Source organism: Temnothorax longispinosus, chromosome 6, assembly GCF_030848805.1.
Source record: "Temnothorax longispinosus isolate EJ_2023e chromosome 6, Tlon_JGU_v1, whole genome shotgun sequence".
NCBI classification, from domain to species: domain Eukaryota; kingdom Metazoa; phylum Arthropoda; class Insecta; order Hymenoptera; family Formicidae; genus Temnothorax; species Temnothorax longispinosus.
In genome coordinates, this window is record NC_092363.1 from 20329642 (window position 1) to 20352774 (window position 23133).

At 38.6% G+C, this 23133-nt stretch overlaps 2 protein-coding genes across 6 annotated transcripts in view; one reads left to right on the forward strand and one right to left on the reverse strand.

The window, feature by feature from the left end:
* The window catches only part of LOC139814309 (uncharacterized), a 28622-nt gene extending 18132 nt beyond the window's left edge, over nucleotides 1–10490 (reverse strand). Inside the window, exon 1 of one of the 2 annotated variants that reach the window (XM_071780489.1) lies at nucleotides 10061–10490. In XM_071780489.1, the coding sequence (XP_071636590.1) occupies nucleotides 10061–10126 (66 nt within the window). In that variant the 5' untranslated portion in view covers nucleotides 10127–10490. The remainder of the gene's footprint in view (nucleotides 1–10060) is intronic. The other variant, XM_071780488.1, reaches the window with a different exon arrangement.
* Nucleotides 10491–13789: 3299 nt separating this feature from the next.
* Nucleotides 13790–23133, forward strand: part of Syn (synapsin) — a 50334-nt gene continuing 40990 nt past the window's right edge. For 2 of the 4 annotated variants that reach the window (XM_071781992.1, XM_071781995.1), the window contains exons 1-6: nucleotides 14120–14351; nucleotides 18793–19233; nucleotides 21109–21436; nucleotides 21829–22082; nucleotides 22387–22522; nucleotides 22918–23022. In XM_071781992.1, coding sequence (XP_071638093.1) covers nucleotides 21167–21436; nucleotides 21829–22082; nucleotides 22387–22522; nucleotides 22918–23022 — 765 coding nt within the window. In that variant the 5' untranslated portion in view covers nucleotides 14120–14351; nucleotides 18793–19233; nucleotides 21109–21166. Of the gene's footprint in view, nucleotides 13886–14119; nucleotides 14352–18792; nucleotides 19234–21096; nucleotides 21437–21828; nucleotides 22083–22386; nucleotides 22523–22917; nucleotides 23023–23133 lie in introns of those variants that run through there. The other 2 variants (XM_071781993.1, XM_071781994.1) reach the window with 2 other exon arrangements.

Consider the following 23133-nt stretch of genomic DNA (forward strand, 5'->3'; position numbering starts at 1 on the left):
AAATTTCTTAGGATACGTACGTAACTTCAACATCTTCCATATAGCAACATCTTAGAGCGCCATGTAGTAATGGTATCACGCTTCGCACTTTTACAATATCGGCGCGTCTCGAAAACTAATAAAAAAGAAATCAATCTTTTCGTTCGCGAGTATATATACGTGCGTCACGCTAACATTCTGTGTGTCTCGAAACATTTTTCTCACCGTTAAAGAGTCGGACAGTGCGCGCCGTTAAGGGTTGACGCTCTCCTTTTGCGGTCTCGCCACTCGGCCCTAACTTTCGCGCGCGCGTTTACGACAACGCTATCTCTAGCGCGATGCAGCGCGGCGCGGAGCGTGAATAACGCTTCGACAATTTCGTCTCGACATCTCGCCCGCGGCCGAACCGCGGACATAAATCACGATCTCCACTGACATACCTGATTTGCCGACTGCCATAGGCATATACACCGGGTATAAGCTCTGTATAGATCATACGATGTCAAGTGTTTAACCCTCCCGTAGCGAGCCATGAATTGTCAGCAGACCAAGGACGAGAAGGTCTTCTTCGGGGCCGGATCTCTCCGCCACCAATTCTCCGCTTCGGTTATTCTCGCGGGTGCTTGCCAGTCAATACTATGTCAATTAAATGTCATAGGAATATCCGTTTACGTTATGCAAAGTAGTGAGTATATATTAGATACTCACGTTACCGGTATTAACATCTGAAGATGTGAATTAAACAATCCCAATCCCCAATAGAATGTATTAGATCCGGTAGAAAGCAATATGTATATTTACGGGAGAATTCCAACAACTCATATTATTACAAAGTGTCGCAGCAGCTCGCAAAAAGAGAGAAAATTTCAAGTTTTATATAATAACAAAAAGAGAAATAGATGAAACAATCCCTGTGTACGAATACGAGATAATTATTTCTTTTAATCATTCGAGATTGTAAATCTGGTTTATTCCGAAATTTTATAAAAATTCAGAGTTTGTAATTTCTACAAAAATACCTTTTGAAAGAATTTAAAACTGCAAAGAAAAGAATTAAATGTATCGAATAGAAAGTCTCACGTTATTATTATTCCGCGCGAGTTCACACCTTTTTCGAAGCAATTCCCTTTTAACCTGGGCTTGTAAAAGAGGAGAGGAGACGCGTCGAGTGGTGGTACCATACTTCAATAGCGCGTTCACGCTAGTGGTAGGCCCGTTTTTGCTCGGACGATACCGTCATGCGTAAATGCGTAAATTGTGCGGCACGTGTGATAGTCCTCACGCGCCCTACATGCATTCATAATCACGGTATTCAGTGCTATTCTTCTCGAAATTACACACTTCCCCCGTGGGAGAGTTAATCGCGATCGATCTTTTATTCACGCAACTTTTTAACGCCGCGATCCCGTTCGCCTACATGAATACCGTAATTCTTCCAACTCCGGCCGGTCGCGGTCCAAAGTTGCAAAGTGCACGTCGGCAATAATCGTCGCCGACCATTTACTTTAACACGTTTTAAATCTGTAATAAATATGTATTCACGTGTAAATTATGGGCATTAGTATTCATTAAATAAATCGTTTTCTTCATCTATATTGTAATGATATAGACGTAACGCGGGAAAGTATATACGGTCCAGGTGCTGAACCAGTATTAGTTACTGCTTAACAAGAGGCCCTGCTAAGATCGAGCGGATTTTCGAAAGGTTCGATCGCCGATTCGAATTTGCATTCGTCGTATCTCGAGGTTTTCGCGTAGCGCTCGTACCCCAACCGAGTGTACAATTCTCGTTTCCACGAGTCATGCAATGACAAAATTGCATTATTATTTATTGCACGCGTGTTCGCCAACCGACAACATTTATCACGGTCTACATACCGTGCAATCGAGAGGGATAAAAACGGGTATACTGCACGCTTTTTTCTCCCTAATCGTCACGCGGGTGGCATGTTGCATTTCGCCGATCTACGCGCGTTCTCGCTTTCGTTGACGAGAGGTTTTAGGTAACATCTTGATAATACGATGAAAAAGCTATGAAAGCGCGGTGAAATCGCGTCGCATTGTACACGCGCATCCTACGATCGGCGTACTATGCGGCGCGTAATACGCGCCTCGGTCGAAACGCGCGGCGGCCGCAGCGGCGCGTCATCATTAACGCCGTTTCCGTTTGCTCTGATACGCCACAGAACTCGTAACCATCGCTGAAGCGATGCGTGATTCCCAGTAGCACTCCGGATTTTTCCGACGCGGATCGAGTAACGCTACACGCGTTCGCCGAGCGAGACCAACATTCTTACGGTTGCACTCCTGTTTTTTTTCCTCTCGCCAGGAGCCTCTCGCCTCGCTGACTCCGAAATCTCGCGAGAAGAAGCGGCCATATCAATCTCCATCATGTGGAATTTCTAGCATTTATTCTCCCCCACGTCAGGACGTTCATAATTAACTTTCATCAAACATTGCTCTGGGTACTTTTACATGATAGAGGACCTACGTGTGTTATGATTTTTACGATGCGTATTGCGCTCTTATAATAAGTATGTATATGTATATAAAATATATTTTTTAGATCAAATTATAAAAATCTCTGGAAATAAATATTTCGATTTATGTTGATGTTCATTCTTGTTATTTGTGCTTTCGAAATAATAATTTCAACATTAATTCAGTGCTATCTCACATATGTTTTTTTTGCAGAAATTACTTACTTTGCTTTTACATCATCATGACGCACATAAAATTAAATGATATTTTCACTTTATTTTAGTTAGTAAAAATTTTCATCTTTGCATAAAAAAAATGACATCGTATGCAAGTGTCGTAAATGTAAATTTCTCCGAATGCACACACGATAATGTCGACGTAGCGGTATCGGAATGACTGTTAAGCGTGGAATTTGTGCAGGCGGGTCGATCTTGGAAATATAATTAAATGATTAGTCAGCTGGTTGATTTCTGCATATAAGAAATAATGCCTAATGCTGGGACAGTCCACGATTCGCGTCACCGCTGGATGGCTGCATACATAAATCACGTAACGCAATGCTTGATGAGCCGCAAGAATAGGCAGCCATTTCCTGATCCCGTAGCTTTTGCCTCATGCCTCGTTTGGTCCCCCACAAATACACACTCATCGCCATTTTAACTACACGTTTCTTTCCGGAAACACACTTCGAATCTTCGAATTACTAACTCTTGAATAAATAACGCATAAAAATTGCAAAAATTTATATTACGTGTATGACATTTCATTCATAATCAATTTATTTGATTAAACACATTTTTTTTATTATATCATACAAAAAAGTACAATCCTGTTACTAAATGGAAAGCGTGTATCATAAACTCATCAAACATTTTTGACATTCCGCAGTTACGAATTTATGTTTCCTTAAAGCTGGTTAAATATCACTGGATGCAAAAGAAATGTTATAACTTAGAAATCTCGTGGGCTTTCGAACGATGTAACTCTAAGACTTTCTCGACTATTAAAGCTCGCAGGCTTCATGGATGCCGATATGAGCACCGGTTCGATCGGCATCGTCACGTTTACGGGAATAAACCGCAAAGTTTACTCATCTCATCTGGGGAGACCAAGCCACATGGCAACACTGAAATCAGACGGGGCGATATTTCACGGTTTTGTCTCGCGACGCGGCGCTCTCGCTATCGATTCCCGATATACCGCGACGAGTGACGCGCCGGGCACGACCGCGACCGTGCCTGCAACGGTCGATCGGCCGGGATATTACATACCCGCTTGCACTTTCGCAACCTTAAAGAAAAGACTTATTATCCTGCGGCCGCACGTAGGCCGCGGCCGCACGGCGCGCGGCGTAGGCAGAACTATCTGGTCCGTAGTCGTTCTCCGAAAATGGACACGACGGAGATCGGAAGAGAGGCGGGCGTAGTGTTCTTTGATCGTCGCGAACACTGATGCCACGCTCTCCCGATCGAATACGATTCTGTACGCGTGGGTGATTTCCGATATCATTCCAGTATTATATATTTTGCAGTCTTTTATATATATGCAATGCATATATATAAATTCAGTTTCGTCATCCAGAATTCTTCCACAAGTTTCAACATGGAACGAAATCGAGCGAATTTTTATTTCTTTATTGTACCTATATTATATATATTGATATATAAGTTTTGTAGACATAAAAAAAATCAATATAGCTTTATTGTTTGTACATCATTTGTAGATCTCACTCGTAATAAGAAATAAATAATCACAGAACTGATGCTTTCAATAATAATTTTCATCTGTCCGCAAGAATATTTCTATATATGGTTAAACGGATTAGAGCAATTTACATTTATCCGGTTGAATAGAGAGTAATTCCTGCTGCGGCTTCTCGTTAATACTTTACGCGGCAGAGAAATCAGTTTGGTAAAGACGCTGTAAAGATTTCCATTAAGCAAAGCGTAAGAACGAGCTGCAGTCCACGCAGTAACATACGCGAAGCGATTCGACTCGAATGGAAACGAGGGTATCCACAACGTACGGAAAGTTGCTATTTTGTGATCGCAGCTTTGCGGTATTTTACCATATGTTTAGCACGGGACGGCCGTTGTGATAAAGACACTTTATTTTATGTTTTGCGGCTACGGTCCGTGTCGATTTACGACATTATGTTCCACGTTGAATAGATTGTAACTTAAGGTACCTCTCCCATCGCCGCGGACATATTTACACATCGCCGTGGCGGATTTAATGAGTGGACTACCGACAGTAAATTCCGCGACGCGATAAAATAAAGCGGGACGAGATACGCTAATGTTGGCTAAACGTAGTTTTAGTACCGTGCCACGCAGCGTATGTTCGAACATGTCAATCGGCATTTGCAAAACTATTTCTAAGACCGCCCGGAGTAACATCGCGACCGTTAACATACGCACTAGAGTAGATATCGTGTATTAATCCTTTCATTGTCGAAAGATTTTTTTTCTTAAATAAAATATTACCAATGGAAAAAATATGAGGACAATTATTATCCCCCCTCATATATTATTGCATAAAACATTTGTAAGAAATAAAAGAGAATCCAAAAGAGAAATGATCTCGCCATTCACGGGAAAAGTAGCAAACGTGACTATTTATAGTTGTAATTTATTGGCTACCGGAGTAGCAGTAATTTACGAATGAGCGGTGAGTAAAGGTAAAGGAGGATGTTTCTCGAAATAATCGCGTTTTATCCGTTGATTTAGTATCATCTCGTAAAATATTGAGGACGGACGCGCGGTGCATTGCACATTTAAAACTCTCGCATTCGCGTGTGCTACAAGGCCGCGGGACGCAGGGAAAGATTTTCTATATGCCTGATCGATGCGCACGCGGGGACACGGCGAGTGTGGTGCATAGCGAAACCGCAGACATGTGCAAGGCGAGCATGAATTAAATAATCTAGGTTGATTTTACCTTGCGCGTCGTCCCGATGCGTCATCATTGAGGAGAGCTACGTTTATGACTAGATCATCCGACGTTGCTCACGCACGTCAAAAGCCACGTTACATCTCGCTCACGTGATACAAGAATGAAGCTAAAATAACCGCCGCAACGTAGCAATTCTACAATGTCAAAGATCAGATGCTCCGGTACTATATAGCTTAGAACTGACGACGGCAATGTAAGCTAGCGGCAGCGAGCAATGTTCTTATACAGCGAATCTTACTGGTATAATAGATGAAAGTATAGATGTAAAAAAAATATATTTCAGTTGGCTATGATAAAACGTAAATATGAATAATATATAAATAACGCCTTTACATATACATTATATATCTGCAAACCTTTTCTAACCATTTTTTACCTCAAATCTACTTCGAATTGATGTGAAAATACGAAGGAATGCAACTGGCATTTGTATAACATTTTCTTTGTTCATAAATGCGATGTAACATCTTTCTAATTTATTAGTTACGCGCAAAATTATATGTATAAGTTGCCTGCACAAATTCCTTCTACCCACAGTCCTATTTACAATCAATAGCACGGGGAATGATGAGTTAACATAATGTACCATTGAACGTTTGTGAAGAATATTTCTTTCGTTTTCTCCAATACATGACGCAGTCGCGACTTATGTAACACGACGCTAAAGTGTGTACGTACGTATACATGTGTGGCCAGTTATGCAATGGTCCGAATTTATCACTTTCTCGGGTCGCTTTATATAGGACACACACACTATCTTACCGTAGTGCCATAGGGGACCTCATAAATATTAATACGGTAGCGTATAAGAGCGCAACTATGCGGAGTAAGGCCGCGCGCTCAATAAGGCCGCCTACTATCGAGGGCCCGACGTAATGTCCTCCGGCTGTTCGCAGGGACATGTTAGAAAGGGAAAAGAGTTTGCACAAAAACTCGCATACACGTATTCTCAATTAATTCGTGAGCGCGTTTCTCAAGATGCGGCTCGAATCTTTGCAATTAAAATTCTCAATTCTACCGGCGACAATCCTCTATTTGTCTTCCATTTGTAAAAATAAACGTAAAAATAATAGATATTTACATTGGTGATTGTTGCCGTTCAACTTATTTATATTAATTTCTTTTTATTTTTCATAAAATTTACATCGAGAAAAAATAAAGTCAACTAAATTATCTAGTAAATTGTGTCGTAATGTTAATAAACCCTAAAAAATATAAGAGAAAACATTTTAAAAATTTATTCTTCGCATATTAAATGGCATGCAAAGAGAGAATAAAAGGGAATATAAATTAACTATGATTATTGCTAAGGAGAACATGAGGTATAAATGTGCCAAAGTAAAATCAGCCAATTAACGGATTCTCAGATTTGTTCGTTTCATGGTTTGCTTCGAGACGACTTCCAGCTTATTAGCCTAATTTGCACGTTGCCCGGTGGAAATATTAAATTCGTTGCCTCGCTCAAAACACTCTGCGAATTGCGCAGGCGAAATAAACGCGCAGTAAACGTGCAACGTACATTTGTTTCATTTCATTTTTTTTTTTAGCGAAGTGGAATCTCGGGATGGTCGCGCGCGCTGGTCTGAAACGATGGTTAAGATCTATTAAAGGTCGCAACGTTAGTGATAACAAATGGTAATCAGTGAGATGCGCGATAAACAATGCGGATACCGCCCATGAAGCGGGAGCGGCTACTCGTTAATTAGATTTTTTGATTAACTATATATAAAGCTGGGACTGGCGCGCGGCGCGCTGAGGCAGGTGGTCACTCTCGCACGTGTTGTGCACGCATACGCGCTTACACACGTGCACACGCGGATCCAGTGCATTCCTCCTCGTAATAGGCGGACCCCGAGGTCTGGAACTTTTCGTCCCGTGATACGTTTCGGAACGAGCGAAAGAGTCGAACGACGCGAAGCGTTCACCTCTCAATGCGTTTGATTGATGGCAAAGTGATTTATTTTTTCAACTTGACAAAGACGAGGAAGTGATCTTAAAATTACATAATTAGTAAAAGATATTAATTAATTGTAAAAGATAAAAGATAAATGTGAATTTTTTATTTTTCTAAATTTTTTCTATTTCCAATTTTTACTTTTCTATGTTTTTTCCCTGGCTCATGATGTTTTAAATTATTCAACAGCTTGAAGCCAAAGAACACACACACATAAGATGATAAAAGACGATGCGTTCTTGTTTGCAAGATATAAAAATATCTTAAGTATAATATATATTCTCAAGGATTTGCGTGTCAGACAAATTTTCGCGTGCTCGTAAAATCGCGAAGGACTCCGTCGCTTTCGAGCAATAGCAACTTTCACGTTATCGCGATTTTTCTCGTCGCGATATTTTTGTTGCACGACGATGAAATCGAGAAACTAGTTTGCATCCGTGGCCTGTTCAGCCGTCTTAAGAAACGGCATGTAGCTCCGGCCGTTCGAAAAGATGAGAAAAATCTATCCATTTTAATGCAAATTGTTCCCCTCGCTCGTATGAGTCTCAACGAATGAAACGCTTCATCAGAGAGTGTCGACGGAGTATAAAAAAACGGAAACACAGAAAGATGTAATAAATAATAGATAATGGAAAATGAATTTATGTTACAATAACTGTAGCGTATAATACGTATTATTCGGCTACTTCCGTAATGATCAAGTCATATATAACGCATTCTTATAAAGATTGCGGGAAGCAATTAGCAGTCCTGCTAATGCTGTATGTAATAAGTTAGAGATGGTATAGCCGTAAATATATACATTAAGCACAGAGATTCGTTGGCGATATAATCGCACGCGATGGAAATCGCCGAAGAATGTGACGTCCATAAATAGTTACGGATATTTAATTCGTGTTTCTCTCTCTCTTTCCCTCTATCTCTTCTTCTCCTTTCTTCATTTGTTAAGTACGATAAAAATGTGTAAAATGACAAACTATTCTTAGGTACTTTATTTTGAGTACGTCTTCCCTAATTCTTTATCAGCTCTGTAATAAAAATATATAAAGCATAAATGCAATGTATATTTCAAAATGTAAGAAAAGAAATACTAAAATATATGTGTATACAATTTCGTGTAATTGTATTATAATTAAAATTTTTTATTATAATACATATTTACTTATATATATTTTATATATCAAGTATCTTAAATATTAATATAATTTTCGCTTCTTTTTATCGTGATGTATATCTACATTTGATGAATAATATATGTATCTGCAAAAATATAAATTGATTTTGCATATTCATTGCTGATATATCGCGGTTGCACGTAATTTGAGTCAGCATGGCACATAGCGTTGTAAGAATGCCGTTTTTTTTTGTTCGATGATTTATGTATTTATGATTTTCTTTCTCGTTCTATGTCACGTTAAACATTATGCATATTAGCAAAGTGAGCAAACAGGAGGAAGATAAATAACGAGACAGTACGAACTTATCAAATCATGAAACGATTTATAAAATTTCTCTCTATATGTTTAATCACGCGATACTTTGCTATAGTATAAATCCTCTTCGTTTAAGTATTATAATCAAGTGGTCTTTATCTTCGTTGAATTGATTAATATACATGCACTGAAAAATATTGTCTACCATTTAACTAATTAAACCTGCACTTGTTACTTATACTTGATATTTATATTCATCGCTCTTTAATTTTATATTAATATTATGTCATGAGATAAAAAATTCAATAACTCAAGAAAGCACAAAATTAGATTAAAAAAAAAAAAAAAAAAAAAAAAAAAAAAAAGCTATCACAAAGGTTTATTGCATCTTCTTTCATGTGAAAACGTTTTACATAATCTACAATCAATTCTTTTAGTAATGAAACATGATGAATATAATATTTAAGTTATAAATAATTAAACCGTAGCAAATTCTCTACAAAACATTCTTTTTGTGTTTTTAGTTAACTTTCATTAAAATCAGTTTTAATAAGAAAAAGAAATTTTAATTTAAATATAAAATAATAAAAATATATAACAATATTCATATTATGAGTAAAATTATAAGAAAAAATGAAATTTTAAATTAGTGAAAACATTAAGGAAGAAAGAAAGAAAAAGAGAGAGTTACGAAAGAAACTGGAAACACTTTAAAATACTTCAGCTTTAGGAATCCGGATGTTTGAATGACAGTAATCATTCCGGCAGATCAAACTTCGCGGTCATGTCGTAATACATATCCTGAGCACTGAACTCTTCACGCGGTCGAGATGAAATATCGAAAGAAATACTATAGCTACGTCTCAATTTTTTATAATTGAAAAGAAAATGGCATAAAATATATTAAATTGTTATTATATGCAAGATGTAAAAAAGAAGTTCTTTATCTTGCAATATTATTGTTTATTTTCTAGGACATTATATGGTTTTAAAATCATTTTTTAATAAAGTATAAAATTTTTCTACATAAAAAAATAATTTCGTCTGTCAGTGCTTCAAAATATGGAAGCATTGGAGCAGACATGACAAGCTTGTTTTTTGGTCGGAGTTAGGTAGTCAATGCAGCTAGGTTTCCCGCGGAAACCGCGCGTTTGACAACACATCCGCATGCAAAAGCGCGGTTTCCGGCGCGTTCGAAACGGCGTGTTTGAAACTGCGGAGAATTCTTGTCTCGGAATAACAGTTTCCTCGTACTTACCTGGCCGACATCGAACGCCACCAGGAGCCAGCAGCACACCGCCGCCGTCGGCAGCAACCTCCTCATCGCGACGGTTATTTTGCCGGATGACCCCCGCCCGCGCGGACTGACTGCGTCGCAGAGCGTGTCGCACTCGTCGAAGGACCCGCCGAAGCCGAAGGCCAGTCTCTCACGTCACATTTTCCTCGTTCTCCGAGAAGAGTCTCATCGTATCCGCCGAGGTACGGTGACGCGATAGTTCAGCGCGCCCGCGACGTGACCACGAGACCTGCCACGAGGCCGTTCTCCTCTCGCACGCACGCCCTTGCTGACGCGTTGGTACCGCGATGTAGCCTCGGAAATCGCCTGGGAAAGTCGGCACGGCCGCGGCGACGAGGATGATCGCTGGCGGGTGTTAGACTGGCGCAATAATGACTGCGCTCGCCGAGCTACTCCGAGGGACGCTCAGATGTTCGGCTTTCTGGTGGGGATGGAAGTGGCCGTAGTGGCCATTCCCTCTTCATCCGACCCGCTGTATACGCGATGCGGGCATTCATGTCTCCGGATTCAGCATAGCTCAGCATAGCTTGCTGAATGGTTGCTGGTACCGTCGTGAGAGGACGGTACGGAGCAATCAAGTGGTTGGCAACCGCGGTTTCTGATGTATCAGCGAGGTGCTTAGCACTGTTGAGCTTGGTGCAAGTTAGGCTTAGCACTGTTGAGTTAGTATAGTTAGTATTGCCGGCAGCAACGTGCAAAAAATAAAATCAGCATTTTTAGATAATTTTAGACAATTGTCAAGATAATATTATAACATTGTATAAGCAATTAAGTAATATTGTAAAAGCAATAAAAAAAAGATGCTAATAACAACTCTTCTAATCACTCGAATCGAGTTATTAAAAAAATTTGTGCCACTTTATGTTTGCTAATCTTTTCAGTACGTTTATAAATATTCAGAGAGAAAAAGATCTTTGTTCAATCTTTTCAATCTGTAAATGTCTGGTTGTTAAATTGCGCTTAAAAATTCTTGAAAATTGTATAAAATTTTCGTAAAATAATAACCCGATTATTTCGCTGATTCAATATTAAATTAATTACTTAATAATTTATCGAGTTAATATTAATCGCTTCTTATATTTCAAAGATCTTTAAAACAATGGTAACAATATTTATTTTATTAATTATTTAATTAACCAACAGAAGAGGATTTTAATTAATCTTGATTTGACTACTATTGGCATTTTCGTACATATTGCCTTCACTCTTTTCCTCAGATTCTCTTCCATAAATACTTAGGTATCGAACGTGATTGGCTAAATATAAATTACACAAATCTGACGTAATGGAATCAGGATATCTATGATTTAAAGATATACACGCCAGAAACAATGAAAAAAATAGAACAACGTACAACAACGTTGGCGTACTACTGGCAACAACTACTAAAACCGGTTTGGAGAGACTCAAAAATTATAATGAACGACCCGTGTAGAGTCTCGACCTAGACTGGTTCGACCTATCGTGATTAAAGGAGACGTACAGATCTTTCAAGTGCGTGCCTATCAGTTTCGAAGATAACACTCGGCTTCCTTTAAAAAATCCGCATTGTGACATTCTAGGACAGGCTTCGATGATTTCGATCTATTATTCGTAGTTTCGTATGTATTGCTGTCGCGGATTCTTCATCAAAGCGATATTTAAAACGTCACAGTGTACAGACAAAGACTTCGTACAAGACAACAGAAGCGGCATGCAATCATTCGCGAGTAATATGCGATACATCTCAATCTGCAGTGACATATATTGTCATCTGAGACAATATCAATTGTATTACGTAGACACATCATCAATAGCTGCGAATGAGAAATGTTACTTATATAATTAATGTTTTCCTCTGACTTCAAAGATGAACGTATATGATATTTATAATTCTTTTAGCACATAGAGATTAATAATAGGTTATTTTAACTTCAAGTTTCATAATACTGATTGTTTTATTCTTAATTAATATCAAGACACTGATTAGTTTTAATTTAAATTATTGTATCATAATAATATTTTTTTGTTGCTTATGAATCATAATAAAATAAAGATAATTTTAAAATAAATGGATAACTAACTAAGGTCTTTTGATAATAAAATTAACAAGCAATTTAAAAGGTGAGTTTTGACAGTACAACGCGATTAACAATGCGTAAATTAACGTTATAACAATCTCAAAATCTCGGGTACTTGCAACTCGTGTGTTCGCGTAACTTGGCGCGAGACACTGCCGTGAATCTCTTGATTCTATAAAAATATTTTATATTCCAGTAACAATTCTATGTATATCTTTTTCTTTCTTCTTCTAGTGTTTTAATTTTTTATGCGTAATATAAATTTTAATCGATCTTAACATCCTGTTAATTTTGTATCCGAGTATTTGGACATGGGGGGAAGTTACTTAGTACTGATTTAAAGAAGTGGATTTACTGCAACGTCATCTTATATCCGTGAGATCTTTTATCGGATTACTGGCAACGAGATAAGAAGTTTGACAGCTCAAAGTCTTCTTACTGCTCTTTCATCTACATTCGGTGAATTTGTCGAGAGATTCGAAGAGGAACTTTGTCACGTATCGATTGAAGTTTCCTTGAAACGAACGGGAGTCTCTCGGTTACGCTTCTTTAAATGCAAATAATGTGAACGCGTTATATAGGGCCTCCTCGCCTCATCCGTAGAGAACTTGTAAAATATTTATACAAATTTTATATTCTTGGTGATATCGCCTTGACATTCTTTATATAGTCCAAATATAGTATTAGGTATATAGTCTTATTGACGAGCTTCTTTATAAAGATACGATCACAATTATATACATAGTATGTAAAATAATATCGGCTACCTTTTAATAATTGTACAATCTAGTAAACCATAGAGAGAGATTATAGAATATTGCTGCACACAGCATAAAAAAATGTCTAAAAGAGATATCTGCATTTTTCAATTACTTAATTTTTACTCGCTTACAATATTTTTTTACTCTTGAAATAAATTGTATTATCTTTTATTTAAAAAACGATTCTTAATAATATCAGTTTAGTTATTCTTTTGTGTCGACTTTTCCAATAAGAAACTTTCCAATAAGAACTCTCTGTCAGGTACATCAATATTGCGAAGAGTTTATTGTCGCTGATAAATTTCTTCTCAAGCATAGCTTCATATAATATCGCGTCTCACATAGAATCTCACAAGGGATGTCAAACTCTCCGCGTTCTTAATAACGTCCGGGGTTGTATTCAATTCCGTCATACATTCGCCCACGCTCCCCGCGAGTTATTTGATTCTCCTCCCCTCAGAAAAAGAAACGTCATTCCTACGTCATCGATTCGACCTCTTCGCTTTCAAGAAAAAAAAAAGAATAACTTTTACTACAAAAATCGCCCTCTTGTTCTTCGGGGTGGGGTGGTGACGCTCTTAATGACGTGAAAGTCGCTCTCGTCGAGAGAGTGCGAGAGCACGTTAAAAGCAAGTTTCATCTCCAGTCGGCAAGTAGGCGGACCGCGTTTGACATGCACCGAACAATCTCGCACAAATACCAACAGGCAGGCGAGGGGTTGCTTCCTTTTTTGTTTCCCCCTACCCTGGCCCATTCTTCGCGTACGGAATCGTACGCGTCCGCGACGGGCTGTGCGAGGGAACCCCACGCGAGGGGGACGCGAGGGGAACTTGGTAGATGATAAGGGGTTGCGCAGGCGCCAGCATATCGACCAGGGTAGCCCTCCGGGCGACACCCTCGCGATTCTCCGCCGAGCCTCACTGCTTCATCGGCAAACTAGTGGGTAGTACACGCACGCGACACAGGTAAGTGACCGTAGTTTGAGAGAGTCCGCACGAGTCCAGGCGAGATTTTCAAATTCCGTGCCCCGTAGGAAGATCGATCTCGCCGAGGAACGGCGATTCCGCTTAAAAAAATCGCGATTCCCTCGGAAGCATGTCTTTTCGTAAAATATCGTTTTGCCGGTTCCGGCCCCGTGGAGTACGCAAGGTGACAGGCTGGTGGCGCGCACCACCTTCACGTGACGGCTGTCTTCGCCGAGCGGGGTAGTTTCGATGCCTCTCTCGGGGTAGTTTCAACGTCGCTCTCGATAGTCCGCTCGATAAGGCTGTCGATAAGACGCGCAGATAAACGTCGCAATAACGTCGTTTGCAATAAACGCCACGGGCCACGAGTAACGGTAAACGAGTCAACGCGATAGAGAGTGTCCGAGCGATCGCTTTATTAAGCGAAAGCTCGAATTAACCATCTTTGCGTAGCGAGATCGCCGAGGTAAGATTACCGCCGCTCTCGTATTGACGGCGACGACAAGTCGACGTGTGTGGGCGGTCGTTGATAAATTGGATCGTTATCTACCTTGAATGAGTAGCGTATATTTTGGTACGCAAGTGCAGTTTTCGGATTTACGTCCATTGCGCAAGATTCCGGTGTCTCGGTCGGACGGGGTACAATCGATGTTCAGTCATAAATAGTCGGGGGGATAGCCGGGGAAACGAGAAACGAATGCGATAATTTTAGCAGGAGTGACACACTCCCGAGTTTCGGGAGACGATAAAGCAGTAGCGAATGTGCGTGTGTGTGTTTTACGAAGCGGTACCCTTCATTGATTTTTCTCTTTTAGGGACAAATTTTATTTTACATTCAAGTTCTCCGGCGAACCTCTCCCGATCTCTCCTTTCGTCGTGACATTAATAAAAGCGACTTTTTCTTAGAAAGTTTTAGTCATGGCCGCCGGGATGGATCTTAACGATCAGCGTAAACGAGAATATTCTTTTGCGCGATAGCGCTCCTCTTTCTTTATGCGCTTTAAACTTATTTCTTTGCAAACGTTATTCGCTCCTTGCTCCTTTACTGGTTTTAGCATTAATACATGTAAATTCATCTTTGTAATAAGAATGGTTAAAAGTGACTGTTTTTAATATCGTGGACTTGGATCATAATTCGCGATATGATAGAAGATAAACCTAGAAACATTTCTCAAGCTAAAATTTTTTACAAGAAAACTTCAAAAAAAGGCAAAGAATGGAGATTAGCTTGAAGTTGCTGAATTTAATCAATACTGATGAATTCGGTCATTAATCTTGCACAACAATCTGTCTTTATCCATCTCTATAAAATGTCAATTGCGATACATAATAAATGCGATCTATAAAAGTTAATAAAGAAAAACCTGACTCATCTATTTTTCAACAAGTTTATCGATTACTCTTGAAAGTACTTAAATAAAAATTCGATACCCGTAGTTGGCTGCATCTTTCAGCTTTAAGACACTATATATACGGATTAGTGGAGATTCTTCCTGTTACGCAATTTTTTGTAACATTTATTTTATCTCAACCTGAGAAAAAGATGTCATAGATATATTCAGCAGACATGTTAATGCAAAAATTTCATTAGGATTCCAATGTGAGTTAGATGCAGAGATTAAAACAGACAGAACGCGGAAATCTTTTAGACGAGATCTAATCTTGGTAATTACGCGAATTCAGACAGCACCGGTGGTACAATATATTTGCATTTGAAATTATGAGGACATGTATTATGAGAATATAATTATAATATGATGCACAAAGTGATATTTGCGCTAAATTTAATGCGAAATTTAATACATTATTAACATACATCCGTGACATTTATTCACATTATAGATACTTACGTCATCATGCTGTAGCAAACTTTTAATTAACATGTTTTTTTAATTAATATAGATCAAAATATCCTGTTTCAATATTTTATAATTGTATCAGAAGTTTATTCTATAAAAAACAATGAAAATACTTTATTGTTTTTGCTGAATAAATCTCGTGTCAAATTTCGACGTTTGTCTGATTGGATAGAACCTGGGTAAGCCGGATGTATTGATTCTTACACCATCTGTGATTTAATGATGATTAAATGTGTCGGAATAGGATTGGACTGTAATTATCTGTACAATCGTATTACCACCTACACTACCTATTAGGATGTGTAAAATTACACAGTGACCTACTTGCTAACGTTAAGTGATTCTAGTATTTAAGTAACTCTTCTAACATTAAATTTATAAAGGATTATTATTCACAATCTTCATTTAGAATCGTAAAAAAAATCATAAATGAATAATAAATCATTCTTACTTTCAATTAGTACCTAATATTAAGATCAATATTTTATTGTGTTTTTATATGAGCTATATTTCGTTTGACATTTATCAATTATTTTCTCATATGTTTTAGAATAATGATTAAATATCTCAATCCAGAGCTATTTCATTTTGTAATTAAAATGTTGTCATAATCCCAATTTAAACTTTTAACTTTACAAAACTTCGTATCAGGTAACTTATCGTCTATTACACATACCACATACCAGGCTATTGTTGAGACTCTCTTGATCGTACGTAACATATAGCTATTATAGGAATTCGATGCATGCAACGGTATTGTGCGTGTAAAATGCTTGATGAGCTGTATCCACGAGCGTAACTCATCAACACGTAATGACTCGTTTACCACTTCGCGGTCTAATAAGTTAGGTGCTATTCGCGGCGCGAGAATAATTCTATGCAATGTATTACACTAACCTGCTGAAACTTGCGAAATACCATCACATGGAAGTCGTGATAAGTGGAAATTAACTTATTTCTCATTGGTTCATCTACTTTATCCCCCCTGTAATTTTATATAAATTATACCCTTGCGCGATTTGAATCTCCTGAAGTAACAACAAACTTTACCCGAAGGCAAAGCTGAAATCACTACAATATCGGAAAAAAGTCAAAGACTCGAATTAAGACTTCAAAGAATAACCTCGGAATGAAATACGTACGGAATACCTACGACCCAGATATCCATTCAACCGCAAGGTCTACGGTAAATTTAGAATTTTCCCTTCGCAAGATCTTGATGCAAAACTCATCACTCGTCGTATATTCTTAAATATCTTGTTTCCTTAAATTTTAGTTTATTAAAATTTAATTAAAAAATGCTAAATTACATTTATAGCGTCTAAATCAACAGATTTTTCTTAAATTTCAATGTTATATAATAAATCTTATAAAATGTTTTGGTGTACAAAAAGGACCAACTATTTTGCTCTCAGTTTGACGTGTAACGTCTAGTGTATAGGAACAATTCTCTGAGCTATTGCAATGTTTGTCTGCATCGTCAAATCGAATCGCGAGGTTTTCTTCTCGAGCAATGCTCCGAGAAAGTTGAAAATTACACGCGAAGTTTGCTAGTTCCGCGAAACACGGACGTCGCTATTATCAGAGAAGTACGGAAGAAACAAATACGGACGGTCGGAATGTATCATTGCTTCCTCGACGCTTATCCTCCTTCTCTCCCTCTCTCTCTCTCATCTCCTCTTCTTTTCCTACGGTGTGAGCATAGAATTATCCCGCGAGCTCTTCAAGGAAGATCACCGCTCTACCCGGGGTGATACGATCGACGAGCAAGCCATAGAAGTAGCATTTCCGTGCCGCGCGTATGTTCCAAGAACACGTAAATGCCGGTGAACTCGCGCGATGCCGTGAAGCATTTTAGAAATTCCAAGCAAAATCGCGCTCCGACTATCGATTTTCGCGTGCCTTATATTACGAGAGTCATTGGTCGCACCGGTTACATCCATAATTTCCTTAATGCACAATACGTGATTTCGAAGTGTTCTTTATGACCAGCGGCAGATTTAAGAGCGGCAATTTTTTATCATTAATTTTTAGAAAATTCAAGAAAGGATTTTTTTATTATATAGCTATATAATGGGCTGTACTATTGCAAGTGTAGTCTTACCAATTTCGTGAATTTTCAATTTATTTTGGATTGGAATTTTTTTCATACTTCTGCGAGTGCCTGGTCTGAATCATTCATAAAAAAAAAAAAAATAAATCTCGTATCTTTGACGCAACCTTTATTGTCGTAATAATGTGCACAAGCATTCACAAAGCATGGCATAAAGAAAATAACAGGAACATAAGCCAGTTTTATGATCTTAGCTTACTGTTTCCAATACACAAGAGAAGCTAATTACGAAAAGACCTTTTGGGCAATAAAAGCGTGTCGTTCATAGCACAAGTAGGTTATTTTATTTTAATCCACTCAAATTAAAGGGAAACTTTTTTAAATTAGAGCTTTAAGAAATCTGATATATTAGCACATTTGACTAGTCTCTTTAATAGAATTTAAAGACTACAGTAAATTGAATGTAGTAATTTAAATCTTCAGATTAAAAAGCTAATTAATTTGCTTTGAACAATTCGAAAATACCATAGAAATGATATTTAACAAGTTTTATTTTTGACTGGATGTTAAATTGTAAAATATATATATACTTTGTAGAGAATTTATGCAATTATATTTATATTTAATCTTTTCAAATATTGAAAAACATTAACCAATAATAATCTTTATATTTAAATGTTTCATATAAAAATATCGTAAAAATGTCACACTTATTCGATGCATTTGCTAATAATACGACCAATTATACGTTTACAGTCTTGGGGCCGGTTGTTTCAACCTATTGGTAAGCTACCTAATAGTTAAATCATATATTTATCTTTGTCTAATGTAAAGGATAAACAAAGACATATACCTATATGATTTAACTATTAGGTAGTTTACCAACAGGTTGGAACAACCGGCCCTTATTTACGCAAATAAGAATCCTATAATTACAATTTACACTCGGCAATAATTACTCGGCACTTAAATCGTGTTTTTTCTTTTACTTACAGATTTCAACTTGGATTGTTTATTTTCTTCTTCCTCACCTTCTCTTATTTCATCCTTTCCTTTCGGATTACCTTACGTTGAAGTTTATCCCGTGACGCATCAAAGCAGAGAGAACCCGCCCAACGATCTGGGATCTATCGACACGATCCATCGACCCACAACGAACGACCTATTTCGCGGCGTCGCGACGACGTCGCATCATCAGCAACGCAAGGACTATCACAACGGCAGAGAACTGAAACGGGTTATCTTCCGGATCGCTAACAGCCCGAGCAACGAAACCGGGAGCCGTTTCATCGCAGCAGCGAGCCCGGTGTAACCATCAAGATTACCGGCCGCGGCGGTTGCGCCAAGTACTGTGGTACAGCTCCATCACCCGGCAACATTTCATTCTCCAGTTTTCGTCAGTCCTTCACCACCAATGTCAACTACCTGAAACGGAGGTAAGTCGCCGGTATCATGCACGTCGGACTGTGTGGAGCTGACATTTGATCTCGCGCCTATTAATTTAACGATCTTCATCTACGGCGCTCGTTTATACGCCCAAAGAATTAAAATTGTCTTCTTCATATCTTCCGTAATTTTATTGACGCATATGTACTGAAAAATGTCAGCTCGAATCTTGAATTTGCATGAAACAAGATTGTTTATGCAGTACAACAGTACTGCACAATTTTATTGCATAAGCCCGATCTCTCAGATTGGTTCTATGGAATATTTCTTGAACGCATGGAGTCGATAATGCATTTAAGATTATACAAAGTCTCTAGAAAAGATCTGCGGATAAAAATAAATAATCTACGTGACTCATTGTCAGTGTTTTATGTCTCTTTCTCTCGTTACTGTCATTATGCGTATACACGTAAGCAATAATTTATAATTGCGAATAACGCTTCTATACTCTGTTATATTGTGCGCTTAATGCGCTTTTAACGTAATTACTGGTCGTATTCTGTTATCGGACGGGATCCAGAGATTCCTATAATTAAAATCCGGCATGGAAACATTTCGATCGAAACGTCGCTTTACCTGCAGAGTGAATACGTTGTTGAAAGGCATACCCGATGAAAGCTCGTGTATCACATCGTCGAGCTGAATCCTGCTTTTATGAGTGGCTCTTATACGGAGTCAATTTACGCACACTAGTGTGTATGCACGATAATGATCGGCCGTTAAAACGACGCGCGGGGTATCTCAATATTCCGTGCATTCTCAACGGTTCCCCATCACACCGGAGAAGAGAAAATAGATTCCTCTGTCCAATTAGTCGGACACAAGTACTTATCTGAGACGGCCATTAAGCAAGCAATAATATGTCAAAGTTATGATATTGAAAATTGGAATTACTCGACTTGCGCGAAGGTTCCCACACTAGTGAATGTGAAGCGATGTGCGAAAATTTGAATTTTATTAATAATGAGCTCAAAAGAAACTTTTCTTTACTTTTTCCATATTTACAGCGTCGAAACTTCGATTCTTTAAAATTAATTCTTTAAAATACTGTTAATCGATTGAAAGAGGAGAGGGGATTCTTTTAAATATCGAAAAAAATTGTGTCGAGATGTTTGGGAACCTCTGCTTATCCGAAAGTGTCGCGCTAAAATGAGTACAGAGAGTCCGAGCACAAGTATCGTAATGTTGTTATTAATAATTTCAAGTCTTCCGTGTTCGACAAATATGGATGTGTGCATGCGGCTCGTTAAAAATACCGCTTCCAGCATTGCCCCAAATGCAAGCAGCCTGGAGGCACGTCACGATATCAAGTCATCGCGCTAACGTTGTTTTACACACGGTATATAACGTTAGTATAACGCCACCTCTCCTCCCCCATCAGCGATATCGCATCTTTCATCTCTCGCTTTTATTTATGATGTAAATCTCGCTGTTATTTACGAATAACCACACATACGCTCGATAATGCAAATCGATGATGACGTAAATGCGCAAAGGCATGGTTTCGTGCGGATGTCCCGGCATTGTTCGCGTCTACTCATTTTATTCAATACGCTTAAAACCGTTTGAGTGAAAAAAAAGATTGCACCTAATGGATGAAAAAAAGGAACGGATATGTTACCTAAAACTGAAGCGGACGGTCGTCCACTTTGCAACCGAAATAGACGTAAGATCCGCGTCACGCATGCAGCGCCGGCCGATTAGCGACCGCCCAGCCTCATCGCCGACGTCATCTACATGCTCCTCATCCCATCAGCACCGTATGTGATCGATGTGCATTTAGCGCAGTCAGACACGACAGCGCCAGTGCGCGGCCTGCCGACCGATTGTCACTGTCACGACGACCACCATAGCTTGTCTTCCAGGTTCTCATCAGGGGACCTAAGCTCGGAACTCGACGATGAGCCCAACGCGGATCCTGGGATGGCCCCCGTGGGCCGACAGGATTCGTCTCAGTCGTATCAAGCGATGCCGGACCGACCTCTGCAATCCCAACCGGGTCCGATACCGCCGCCGTCCCAGCCGCCGATCCCGGGCGCGCCACCCCAGGGACCGCCGCAGCCCATCGGCGGCGATCTCAGTCTCAACCTGAGACCCGGCTCGCGGACCACCAGCGCACCATCCTCGCCGGCGAAGACAAGGGAGAGCTTGCTCCAGCGAGTGCAGAGCTTAACCGGCGCCGCTCGCGACCAGGCAAGTTGACTTCGTCCTCCTTATCTACATTTATCTGACATTTTCTGTCTGACAGAAATCGGTTTGAATAAAAAATAATAGCTTCATCACTTAACCACTATTGAAACTATGGATAAAAATATAGCTATTAATAATCCAGATTGAATAAGTAGTATTTCAAAATATTTCTCTCAATATCTCGCAATTAGTTGCGTTTTTTAAAGAGGAAAACTTGAAACTTTGAAATTTGACTTTCTCAAAAGCATTTTTTTCGTGTACTTCATAGCGAACTTAATTAAAATTTTCCATTTGGCCAGTTACTATGTTGCAAGGCGAGAATGTTATAATGTGTGACAGTTAGAATGATGCAAGGCGAGAATGTCATAACGTGTGACAGTTAAAATGATGCGTAGGGTGCTTCTATTTTGGGAGCGGCGGTATCTGGCGCGACCAGAGGCTCGTCATACAGCAAAGACCGATGCTTCACTCTGCTGGTGATCGATGACCAAAACACCGATTGGAGCAAATACTTCCGAGGGCGCAGACTGCATGGCGATTATGAGATCCGCGTGGAGCAGGCGGAATTTCGAGAACTGTCCCTGACAGCAAGCGAGGCGGGCACCGTTGTGTCCATGGCTGTCTATCGTAACGGGACCAAAGTTATTCGGTAAGATGAAATTAGAGAATAAGAATGCGTTTCTGCATTCCAATTTGAGCAATTCTTGGCATTAAATTAAAATGCATTGCTGTTTTATATCTATTCATCTTAGATTTCAATATTAAATTAAATATATCAAGAAATAAGTTAAAATGGTAGTTTGGAAACTTACAAGGTTGATTTGCCACGTAATGCATAAAACAACTTTTAAATAGAATGACAAATATAACAATGTAATAAAACAGTCAAAATAAAAATTTAATTCGAAATATTAAAGCAATATTGAGCAACGGATATTGTTATTTGTTATCAGATCCTTCAAACCTGATTTCGTATTGATACGTCAAAATCTACGGGATGCTGGAGAAGATTACAAGAATCTTCTTCTTGGTTTGATGTACGGCGGTGTACCCAGCGTTAACAATCTCACAGCAATTTACAACTTTCAGGTAACGTATTGCGATAAAATTATCTGCTTTATAAATTTTTTAATAATTATTTGCAAAACAAATGTAAAACAGAAAATAAAATTTGTTAAGAATTTCGTAATCTCAATCATCTGCAAATAAGTAAGAATCTCAAACAAATATAATATATTTGTTTATATACATATAATATATATCGAAACATGATTTTATTTTTACTTATATCAAAAATTTTCAAAATTTAGTTTGTATTTAAAATACAAAAATCAAATAGGATGATGATAAAAATTTAAATATATATTGTATATACATTGAGATTCTTCACATGTAATACCCTCTATTGATTTTGTTATGCATGTCTTTCTTATCGACGATATAAGTGAACCGTTCGGTAATTGCTATCGTGTTCTATAAAATAGGATAAACCTTGGGTATTTGCTCACCTGCTGGGACTGCAGCGTCGTTTAGGTAAAGACAACTTCCCCTTGATCGAACAGAGTTATTACCCCAATCATCGCGAAATGGTGAGTAAAATCAATCGGCACATATTTATTTCAAAGTTCCATTTCCTCGTATTCCTTGAAAAAAACTAACAATTATACCGTCAGAACATACTATCAGGATGATATGAGGCA